Consider the following 12472-nt stretch of genomic DNA (forward strand, 5'->3'; position numbering starts at 1 on the left):
ATAATTGGGGGTCGAGGTGTTTAATTAATTAGACACGGCCCTTGGTTCTACCTTGGTATCAGAGGCCTGCCTGACTCGGGTGGGCCTTGGCTAGGGGTGCCTTCCGTTAGTGGGGTCGAATACTGGCGTGTGAAGGTCGAGCTTTAGGTGGCCTTCGGCTGGACGACGTTAAGTGTGTGTAGCTGTTTGTTTCCATATTGGTTAGCCGCCAAAAACTTAAGCTAAAGTTTTGTTTGCAATGTGGAGGAAACAGTTTTAAATTAAATTTTTTATGAAAGAGTTTTTAACAATGGAGATTCTAATTCATACTTCCTAACCATCGTCAAATGTTATCAAGTACCATTTAAGCAATTTTTTGGGCGGAACAATAAGGCATTAATGTGGGTTAAGTGTTTTTATAGACGTCACATATTCCTGTCTTCTGATAATTCCTAATTCCATGTGTCTATTAGTCTTTGCTTTGGTCTTTGTTATCTTTTATATAGTTCTATGATAATGACTGAATTGATCATCCTGGCGTAGGTTATGTTTTGTGTTTGGTAAGTTTTTACTTTGATATAAGAGTGGTAATAGTTAATTTTTACATTCCTCAAATTCCTTTTAAGCTCACCCTTTCCCTCCATACGCCTCCAGGCTTTACCATGAAATAGTGTATTCATCCTTTTGTTCTAACCCTTGAAGCTTCCACCAATGGTCTCGCCCTCACACTGTAAATACCTTCTGAAGCCTATTTCCCTGGCTGCCCCGTTCTGAACAGCTTCACCGCTCTCTCTCTGGCTTCTACCCTGCAGCGCGCCTGGAAGGCCTACCATCACCTCACTTGCTCTCCCCACCCTAGATGTAGAAATACCTTCACCTTGCTACAGCGCTGTACTTCATTACCTTCACAATTATTATATAATAATCTCCTTTCGGTTCTGCCGAGTGCTCCGATCAGTAACTGGTGGCATGACAATATACACATCGATCCTGTGGTACATGATGCTTGCTGTTTTAATTTAGTACGCCAAAATATCCTGGACATAACAAAAACTTGAATTTTGCAGTACATACAAGATATATGTCAGTTTGTGTGGAAAGTTTTTCTTTTGTTTACAATTTGCAAACACAATTCACTGTTAAGTCCAAAGTTTTAGTTACTTATGCCTTGAATCTTTCGCTGTTCTAAAGGAAAACAGCAATCATCATGTACCACAGGATCAGTGTATATAGGATAATATAATAAGGATGAAGGTATAAACTTGGATTCGGAATACAGAACTTTTCTTCTATCGGTAAATATGTAGTTGAGCGGTATTTGCGAGAAAAAAATGTTAAAAATCCGAAAATACCTTTATTAGATGCTTTTTAACTTCCTCTTTTCATTAAAAGCATCGGAGGTAAGAAATTCCAATTACTTTAGGAGATATCAAATTTTTAAATTTCATATGTAGTTGAGCGGTATTTGCGAAAACAAATGTTAAAGATCCGAAAATACCTTTATTAGATGCTCTTCAACTTCCTCTTTTCATTAAAAGCGGTGGAGATAAGAAATTCCAAATACTTTAAGAGATATCAAATTTTTAAATTTCATCACAATTATACCAGTGCATTCATGTGGCTTTGACCATTGTTTCTTGTTTACGAGTATCTATTTTTTTATTGGATAATGATTTCACGTGATTGTTAGTGATAGGCCAGAATTCAAATGAACCAATACGTGATTATTTAGTTCATTTATTGTTTAAAACGGTGTTTAATTACCGCCTCCAACTTAGGCGAGTTTTTAACGTTTCTAATTTTAAAGTCATATTTGTTATTGTTGCGCAAGAAATAAGTAACAAAAAAATTTTACGTGAGTTGTTACTGTTCATCCTTTGTCCCGGTTTGTTAGGTCAGGTCAGTTACATTATAAATACTTTAAAACTAAAGAACCATTAAAATTAATTCATATTATTTTTAATGTACGCTTATTTTCAAAGTATATTTATAATGTAACTGACCTGACCTAATCGAACATTTTCATTAATTAGGCATTCACAAACACATGGCAATAAAAAAATGTGATGGTCGATTGATTACACAGGTCTTGTATAGCAAAATAAGAATGGCGATATCTCCTAAAGTATTTGGAATTTCTTATCCCCGCCACTTTTAATGAAAAGAGGTGGTTGAAGAGCATCTAATGAAGGTATTTTCGGATTTTTAACATTTTTTTTCGCAAATACCGCTCAACTACATATTTACCCTTCTATCTGTCCAAGTCCCATTGTAAATCCTTTCCTTCCGTAGCACTTTACAATTTATGCTACTCATCTGCTCACACCCTTAAATTACATTTTGTCTCCTGCCCAAGTGTCCCGTCAAGATCACGAACATCAGTGGTCGACAACACCCACCTGATGCAGTCTGAAATTTATTTGGTAAATTATTTTCTTCATGCCTATCCTCTTACCATTTCCCAAGATAATGTACTTTTAACATGTAATTATATAAACAAAATTGCAATATGATTGATTCTGGAAACTTTGTTTCTTAATAAAACATTCAAAGGGTTAGATTCTTCAATTCCATAGTTAATTTTTTCCTTGTACATTATTACAACACAAATAATGTTACGAAGTAAAAAAAAATTCAATTTCAGAATTTTATTTTATCTGATTATATGATCATTGTTCATTGTTACATCACAATTTTTTGTTGTATCCACAATCTTTTGATGAACTAAATTAAAACAGCAAGCATCACAGCTTTTCATGTTCACAGAAAGAGTAGAAATAAATGTCAGTAATTAAGAAAATGGGTATTTAGTCTTACATGTGCTTTTATTTGAATAATTGCCCAGTTATAGTGTTTAATTCACCGAGACAAGAAGCTCAAATAATAAAAATAATAATAATGATAAAAAAAGGTAATTTTGTATCATGCTATTACTTCTTTAAATTACTTTAATGTACAAATATCCTTCACACACTAAGCACAGCCTGTTGTGTCTAGGTAGCAGCTGCGAGCCAAGGCCCTGGCATGTTCCTCACCAACATTCTGCTGAAGAAAGTTAAGAGCAAGTAAGTCGTGAAACTGCACAAGTTTGTTTGGTTTTCCCTCCAATAAGAATGATCGTCACTGCCCGCCCGAAAGTTAGACGAGACTGCGTCACGGCGTCGGTTCTCACTGCAGCTGTTCGACGGAGCCATCGTCCTTGGTATTTATTGTGTTCTTTAATGTGTCCTGTGTTTTTAGTTTTGATTATAAACATTGTGTGTAGGTTTGAGCATTGTTTGTATTGAATTATTAATGTTTAGACTTACAAACACGTGCTCTTGTACGCTTAGAGGTACACACGGCCGACTTAAACTAGCCTGGAATAACACCTCTGCGTCCGTGCTTGTCGCGCCGTGGCACCGTGGAGGTCTGCACTTTGCACCGACAGAGACTGGTAGGACAGTAGATGAACTTATATGGAAATTGATCGAAGGTTTCATGTACAATAGGTCGATTTTAGTAGAATCCTTGAGTATGTAATGTTTTTTAGCGTGGAGGAAAAACATTTAAAGGTTTATGGAAATTGCTTACATGATTGTCTGCTGGAGTTGAACGTACTAAAAATGTGTGGGTATGCTTTTTTGTTGGAAATACGTAATATTTTATGGGCCTATGTTTAATTTTATGAAATACATACTCTGTGATTTTTCAGTTGAATTGTAATCTTTCACGGAATTTACAGTTATTGTCTGCCTGACCCATGTTAATGTGTGAGCGATCCATATTAAGTGTTGATACAAGTCCAAAATAAAGTGAGGTTTCATGTAATATTTGATAATATTCTTATGTCGTGGCTTTTCTGTAAATAAAACAGTAAATTACGAAAATAATTTTTCGAAAAATAAATACATTAATGATTAATCTATTTGCCCTGAAAATAGCATTTCTAAATTCCTGTTGGTTTCTGAGAAATCACAGTTTTTAGTTTACATCACAATACATGTGCATTGACGCAGCTGTTACAATTCTTTTAAAGTTCTTATAGGTACATGGAGAACCACAGGATCGGCAAACCTAACATGCACAAACACAGCCTCAGAATGGCTGTTGTGAACGTTCCGTGTAAATATTATAAATTTGTGACATTTTGAGAATGGTCAGTTAGATTAGGTTAGCTACGTTACATATACTTTAAAACATTTTTAATGGTTGGTTATGTTAGTCTAGCTACATTAAAAATACTATAAAATATATTTAATGGTTGCTTAGGAATTGCCACCAAGCGTTGCAACCAGTCCACAAGTCCATTCCAAGTCTCGAACAGTCCCGAATGTCACAGAAGTTCGCTGCTCGCACTAGCAACTACAGCAACACTTGGAAAGATGTCCGTATCATCTTTCACAGACTTAAATGACGGAAAAATTGGAGAGCTACATTTAAAATCCGTCGAAAAACTGTGGACGGTTGATGACTGTAGTTATGTTAGCTACATTAATAATACTGTGAAATAGTGTGAATGATTGGTTAGGTCAGGAAGACTACATCTTAAATTAGTAATTCCTAAGCAACCATTAAAAATATTTCATAACCAACCATCCTAAATGTTTTAAAATATTTTTAATGTAGCCAACCTAACTAAAGTTCTCTACAACACACACACAGACCCACACGGGAAAGCAAGAAATGGCAGCGGCTGTGTCAGTGATATCTCAGAAATCAGTCAGGGTAAATGGAGGAACGTCTTTAGTGTTCGTAATTTTTTTTTAAATTTTATTATTTTATTTACAGACAAGCTGCGATGCGAGAATTTTACCATCATAAAGAAAGTAAAGGGTTGGTTGGGTCAAGTTAGTAACATATAAAATACTGTAAAATCATTCAAATATATGAATTCTCACAAAATGGATGATTTTATTTCAGTGGGTTTTTGTAAGAAATAGAAGTTTGGGAAAATTGTGTGGCTTACAGAATTAAACATGAATAAATATTAATGGAATATATTAAAATCACTGTTAACAATATATAGATTTAAATAATTTTTTGTGCAAATATTTTATCTTTAATAATTTTTACCCCACAAATTTCCTGGACTTCGTGGTCTTCCTTGCTACTGAGTTAGTTAGGAAAGCCAACATGATTGTTTCTGCTGCGACTGCTGTAGACACGGGCCGGGTGCCTCAGTCTGCCAGTCGCAGCGCTGCGAGTGCCGTGTTGTAAGAGCCGTGCCGGTGATGCGCAGGAACATCATGGTGCTGATGGAGAGCATGGTGAGCGGCCATCACCGCATCATGATACGCGAGAGGCTGGGAGACAAGCTGGAGTGCATTCGCTTCGATCCGTACGGTGAGCGCTGTTTTAATCATCAGTTCCCTAACACTGTCCCCCACCCAGAACACAGTCTGCTGTTGGCATGAGTGCGTCACGACAACGCCTTGTTTCGCAGTTATTTTTCAAAGAGTTCCGAAAAATTTTTGATACAACCATTACGTTAGTTACAAGTTTTTGTATGAACCATGTAGGTGACATTTCTTAAATACCATTTTATTTAATTTAAACTTTTGCCTCAATTTTATTTTACACTATCCGAAAAAATTTCTTTCTAAATTAGCTTAAAACTGTTATTAAATTTTTGTTTTCATTTATAGCTTTCATAAAAACTTTAACTTTGAAATTACAAAGTATAAAATTCAACTTTACCACATTGTACAACCCTACTTATCAACTACATAGGTATATATGTGAGTTGTAAATTACAAAATGGTTCACCAGTGTATTAGCTCCCAAATGTTATTTTGCCATCTGAGAGTACCCACGTGTGCACAACTCCCTGAGCATTGCAGCGTGCAGCATTAGTTCTCAAGTGCAAACACTCGCAAATGTAATTCTTTGGGTGCAATACATATTGCCATATTTATTTATCTCTGAATAGTTCAATTGCTTTCTTGATGGTCTCTTTTTTCCATACAAATGATTATTATTTTTTTTTTGCAGTTCAGCTAATGAGTGTATACAAAGAGCGCAAGAAGATTAGAAGCTTGAAATGATTCCTTCTTGCGTAACTACAAACACTCAGTGTACAAGAACAACATGGACTGGCTAGAGTTTGCAAATATCGCTTGTCTGTGTGCAGAAATGTGAACTTGTAAATAACAGATAGTTGCAAGACCATGAGCATATTTTATATGGGAAGCATTCTTTTCACAGACGAGAGAGCCAAGCGCCCTATCGTGCATCTTCGGTTTTTTTTTGTTCATTGTAAATAAATATGGTGGTGTTGATAAAAGGATACTAATGGTTAATTAGGTTAGGTTAGCTACATTATAAATACCATAAAACATTGTGGACGGTTGATTTGGTTAGGATAGCTACATTAAAGATATGGAAAAAAATGAACTTTGGGTTTTGGCTCTCTTGTCTGTGAAAAGAAGGCTTCCCATTTTATATAGCCATGCTAAATTTTAAGTAAATATTGAAAATTGTTCCTCAATTAAAAGAAATAGTCAGTTTTATGTTTTTAGTAGACATGTTGAGCTGAGCTGCACAATGCTGTTCAGAATCGTGCTACAAACTCCATTCGTAGAGACCCTGTTTTGTGGCAAATAAAATTAAAGTTTGTTAACAGTTCTACGTAAATTATTTTTGGATTGCCGTAGTATATTGGGATGTGTGGTGATATACAATTGAAGTAAAAACTACACCAACGTAAATAATAAAATTCATGCGATTAGAAGTACATCATTTACATTACTTCTAAATCAAATATCAGTGGCATAAAAACATTCACAAGTACTGGGCATTTAAAATTTTAAACACAACGAAATCAAACTAATACAAACATGATTTTGTATTTGATGTAAGTCAGGAAGAGCATGATAAATATTATTTGATGGAATCATAATTAAAATTGTAACTGAAATCCGAAATGTGAGATGAAACTAAAATCTGAATTGATGTAATTTTGGAATTAACCTATATTATTGTGTTATATTTAGCAGGTTCACATGTTAATACATATTCTCACTATACGTATATAATAAGTATGTTAAATGAACAACCTTACTTACGTTCTATTACATGAAACTTTAAAAAAATAAACTTTTTAAGAAAATAATTTTCTGTTACTTAATATATAAATATTATAAGAGTTTATTTAAACAATAAGTACCTTTGCACTTACCAAATAAATGGGGGAAGGTAATTTTCTCCACACTTTTGAAATGAAACTAAAGAAACATATGAAGACTTATTATTTTTCAAAACAAAGTTACACGTACAGGCAAGAATATGGTCTAGTATAGCAAGTCTTGAAACAAGTACATAGAACAGCTAATATTTGATAATGGCGCTCATAGTGGATAGTTTATAATCACATAAAAGGCAAGATTGCGTGTTGAACGGCCAGAACAACTGATAAACTCAATGTTGTTATATTATATTGTTTCAGTGATCACCATGGACTTAGTAATTTGTGGAGAAATTCCATCACTCAATGTGCCTGTTAGAACTAAGGCTCTGCAGTTCTAGGTTTTATGCCAAGAAAATAGTGTTCTGTTCTGTATTTGGTTCTTATAAAAATAATAATATCTTTATTCATTATTTTAATGAATTTTATTTCCCCATTTCCCTGGGTTAATAATTAGTAACTGACATAATTCAACAACACAGAATAGACAAGTATGCTCTTAGCACAAGCCAAAAACTTAAACTACCTAAAACCATAGAAAATAGCTAATCACTGCTGGCTTTCAGATCGTGATGGCAATAGTAAATCTCATTTACTAGTTCAGCATTATTGGCACTTGTTAATGTATTTGACCTTTCAATTATAATTTAATTTTTTCTTTAAAGTCTACAATTTTAATGGGCTTTGTTTTATAACATAGTAAAACATACTTGGTTTTCATAGTTGGCCTTTAACATGCTTAACAGTCAGAAATCATAACTTTCTAACCAACAAACAGTACTACCAATTTAATAAGTATTGTAGCAGTAAAACTTTTATGTTGTGCTACATAAACAATACTCTATACTATGGCATACATGTTTCACAATTTATTAAATCCTTAGAAGTTAGTAATATTGAAAGACAGTATTTGAGTCAGGAATAATAATTGAAACAGTTACTTGGCTTGTATTGAATATCGGCAATGAATACTAATTAAAATACTTAATGTCAATTTCTTCATTTCTACAGACGTGATGAACACCTAAACAATATTTTAACATCAACAATACTACTTTTCAAACAAATAAAATATTAATTCATATTTGTTCACTTAAAGTAATGTTTTAAAACTGTAAACCAGCGAACAATTAAAATGTCTTACACAGCATTAATAATAGATACAGGAATATATTCGAAACTGATAAAATTACAAACACACAATCTTGCCTCTGTGAACAAGAAACAAATACACCGTACAAACATGTCAGAAAAAAAAACAAATTTAATTTTAAAAATGTAACAAGAAAGTTTTATTCTTTCGCATGTGTGATTTTATTTATAAACTGGTAGAAAATTCTAGTTTCACATGCAGACTTTACACTCAACTATTCTGCAAATTCCATTTTCCAACTAACACAATTTCATCTTTATTTTTAAAAGCTGGAATGAAAGAAATTTTACTCAGAAAATAAAAGAATAAAGTTTTACGGCATTCTCGGTCAAAATGTTTGAGACTAACGTCAGCCTCTCTCTTGACATAGCACGTCTCAGTAGCGAGCAAACACACTACTGGGGGCTACTGCTATACCTTCTCAACTGGTAACAACTGGCTACTACACTAAATGTATACAAATGTTCTTATGATGAAGCACTTTTAAAATAATTAGGCATGTGCGAGAAAGACTTTTTTGAATTCAAGACGAGATCGAGAAAGCAATTTAAAAATTCTCGAGAATCGAGTCGAGATCGAGAAATCTGTACTTTAGTTAACAGGATAATATGATCCAAAAAAGTAAAACTCAATAATCTGACAAACATACATAATTATTCAATAATTTTATCAAGTATCCACAATTGCAATTGCAATTACAACTTTACCTTTACACTCAACAGTTTATTTGCCTACTGTCGTATGTAAACATACGTTATTGACTCCATAGTCTATACAGTTTCCTTGAGCCATGGACGGTACTTGATCATGAAAGTCTGAACATTCACCACTATCGATATGTCACTATTGATACGGACCGCAATTTAAACATCATGTTGCTTGTTATATATTGCTGGCCGTATGTATAACCTAAGGCCATAAAACAAAATGCAATCGCGGAAGAATTCTGCAGTCATGTTTATATTTTTATTTTTTACCGTACCGTTTTACGTTGATGCTTGATATTGATACCGAAAATGATTTATTTTTAACTTTAATGTTGGTTTTATTAACGGAAAATAATCATTTTCTTATGTAATTTAATGTGATAACCACAGCACAATTCATTGTTTACGTTTACCGTTTCATGTAGTGACTTGTGAACGGAAGTTGTTCGTTTTTAACTTTTTAATAATTTATCGTGTATACTATCGTAACAAGTATATTTTATTTTATTCGATCTACGTTACGTTGAAGATATGTTAATTATTTCAACACGCAACGCAAAATGCTGCCTCAATATATTATATTACCTAACCTATTTCTTGTTTACGAAATTCTCGAAAATTCCGAGCCAAAATATTATCTCGAGACGAGATCGAGAAAATTTCTGTCTCGACTCGTTCTCGATGATGCCGAGACTCGCACATCACTAAAAATAATAAAATATTTATAGCAGCCAATGTGACATGTGGCAGGGTCGGCAGCTCAGCAGATGAAGAGCGAGCCTCTCACCACGAAGGTGTGAAGCTGTCCCTCGGTTGTAGTTAGATAGTGACAGACAACCACCCGCACCTCGGTGAGGCTGTTGGCAAGTTATTCATGAGCCACTCGCTTGTCGGGCAGCGGTGACGGATGCAACCTGAACTCGGACTTGCAGACTTGCCACATAAAAGCATGTTTCCAGCCAGGAAGTAAATGCATGTTCTTATATTCCAATAGCAAATTTAATTTCCACTCTTATAACCTGTGTTATTTGAAGAGGCCAAGTGTGTTGTTTCTTTTCTAATCGGCTGACTTGGTTGTTTAGACTACGGAACCAGGCTGACTAGTTAAAAAACAAGGTACAGCGGAGCTGAGTTGCTGTAATTATGCATGTATGTGAACACATCTTCAAGAAACTACTCTGTGTGTTCATCTACATTCATGGAACTGTGTGTGGCACAAGATAGCCACATACATACTGGCTACCGAGTCTCTTTAACAAGGTCAATGGGTAAGAGAGCAAGATTCTTATCTTCCGTCACTTGAGAGCAGGAAAGAACTGCTGTGCCTCTCTTGCTGTCACCTGGTATCGGCCCTGCACAAGTAAGTGCGTTAACTAGCATCGCCTCGTACGTTACTTGGACACGACTCGCACAGATCACATTACTGACACCACATCTCCTGAACACCAACAATAGGAAAATAAAACTACGTATTCTACAAACACTTTCCAAATCTTCATCAGACAGCACGTTGATCATGCACACGTTGCAACCCTCATCTTTTTTAACATGCTGTGTTTCAAACAATACACGAAGCACTGTTGAAGCAAGTATGCTGCCCCACATTCACAAACATTTGAATCAATAAAACGTGCACCGTAATAAGATAATAACTCCTAGTGCGCATAACTCCATAAACAAGAACAATAGACTGTAAACAAAAGCAACATCACATATAATGAATATAGCTGAACCTACATTATATTTGTACCATGATTTCTATCCTACGAAAAAAAAAAAAAAAAAAAAACATACAATGAAAGTGAATTACACACTAAAGTAGCAATCTCTGAGGTTACATTAAACTATAAAAATGCATGCTAAAACATAGTCCATACAAGAATGTTACTCTAAATGTTTCACTGAGAACCATATACCTACTGGAAGAATGGAATGAAACTCAATGGTTATTTTAGGTACAATGTTATGTTAAGAGCCCATTATAGTTCAATAAATAGATATAATCACAAAATTTATTTCCTACTTAATAAAGTCAAATTATTTTACAAAAATAAATTATTTTTAAAATGAGATTCATGAAAACCCTGGATCTAATGAATTTGAAATCAAGTTTCACTGCGATTGTCCCTAACTGACTACGAAGCAGAACTGCGATGGCAAGTAGGCTTGGTGACTAGACTTCACGTCACAGGACACGGCCAACATTTTACACGACTACTAATTGCAGGCTCGTTAGGTTACTGTATAATACATAGAGGACGTCACTGTATTCACCCAGACCTAAGACAACGCATCAACCCAGCAATAGGAATGTCAAATATCTATAATATTCTGTTTGCAAATTTCACTGAGGAACTTAAATTCGAATCCACCCTTTGTGGCATGCACTACACATCTCTGACGTGAAGACTCGAAGGACTATGCTACGACGCTACGCTGGCGTCGTCTCCCACGGCAGAGCTGTAGAGCTGACCGCTACTTCACTGCCGCCTGTACAACTGTTGGCAGCAACTGGACAACAATGCTCTACTTTGAAACGCAATCAAACAAAGTTTAGAATAACGCGCTTTCCTGCACTTTCACCTTGCCAGAACTGATAAATGACAAGTCCTCATCTGCAGGAGTGAGGAGTCACTCAAAACCCTGAATTGTGGACAAACAAGTCAAAAAGTGGCTTTGTCGATTAATGCTAGAAGGTTTTTTTAATGTCCAAAATGCAGACAACTCCAATCTTGGGCATAAAACACAGGGTTTTAATAAACGTATCGTAAGATTTGAGTGAATGCAGTATGTGTAAATGGAGTAATATAATAAATAAAATGTTTAGCTCATTGCTATGTTTTTGTTTTAAATAAATGAAGTAATCTAGCAATTTTAGAGCAGTATGTTATAAAATATTTCTTCATATACACACAATTGAATATGAATATACCATAAATGTATCAATATTGATCATCACAGTTCGCTCAACAATAATGATAATGATAGTATAAATATGCTAATGCTCTCTTACTTAACTGTGGAATCAAATAATACAGTGAATTGATTCCTCAACAAAATGAGATATTAATTGATAAGCTGAAACCAGAACTAGTTGCTGGGTACGGGCGGGTACGGGCGGTCAACGCACGACTGGCTGGGCAACTAACTGACTAGAATACACGAGAGGCTGCTGGCGTGATCACGACAGAGCACGGGGCGACGGGCAGGCAATGGTAACTTCCGCGACGGCAGCAGTGACGGACGCTCAGGCGAAGAACTCCGTCTTGGGAGCAAGCTCGTACTCTATCTCTTCATTCTTGTACATTTCGATCAGCTGCAACACAGATCGCACCACTCACATTACCAACAAAATATACAGTTAAACCCTTTTAAGACTTTTTCAAGGGACTGGATGCTAAAAACTTCTTAAAAGTTAAATACTTCAATACTAGTTGCTACATAAAAATTACATTCAAATGACATACG

General features: G+C 35.0%; 2 protein-coding genes across 6 annotated transcripts in view; one reads left to right on the plus strand and one right to left on the minus strand.

Moving 5' to 3' along the window:
• The first annotated feature begins 2366 nt into the window (after positions 1-2366).
• Positions 2367-7557, plus strand: LOC134534358 (large ribosomal subunit protein bL33m). The gene is made up of 4 exons (XM_063372787.1): positions 2367-2402; positions 2977-3044; positions 5201-5304; positions 5953-7557. The coding sequence occupies exons 1-4, from the start codon at positions 2382-2384 to the stop codon at positions 6003-6005; spliced, it is 246 nt and encodes an 81-aa protein (XP_063228857.1). The 5' UTR covers positions 2367-2381; the 3' UTR covers positions 6006-7557.
• LOC134534357 (1-phosphatidylinositol 4,5-bisphosphate phosphodiesterase) overlaps positions 7193-12472 on the minus strand; it is a 30395-nt gene continuing 25115 nt past the window's right edge. For all 5 annotated transcript variants that reach the window (XM_063372784.1, XM_063372781.1, XM_063372783.1 and 2 more), the window contains one exon: positions 7193-12320. In XM_063372784.1, coding sequence (XP_063228854.1) covers positions 12252-12320 — 69 coding nt within the window. In that variant the 3' untranslated portion in view covers positions 7193-12251. The remainder of the gene's footprint in view (positions 12321-12472) is intronic.

The sequence above is a fragment of the Bacillus rossius genome, chromosome 7 (genome assembly GCF_032445375.1).
Source record: "Bacillus rossius redtenbacheri isolate Brsri chromosome 7, Brsri_v3, whole genome shotgun sequence".
Taxonomy (NCBI): domain Eukaryota; kingdom Metazoa; phylum Arthropoda; class Insecta; order Phasmatodea; family Bacillidae; genus Bacillus; species Bacillus rossius.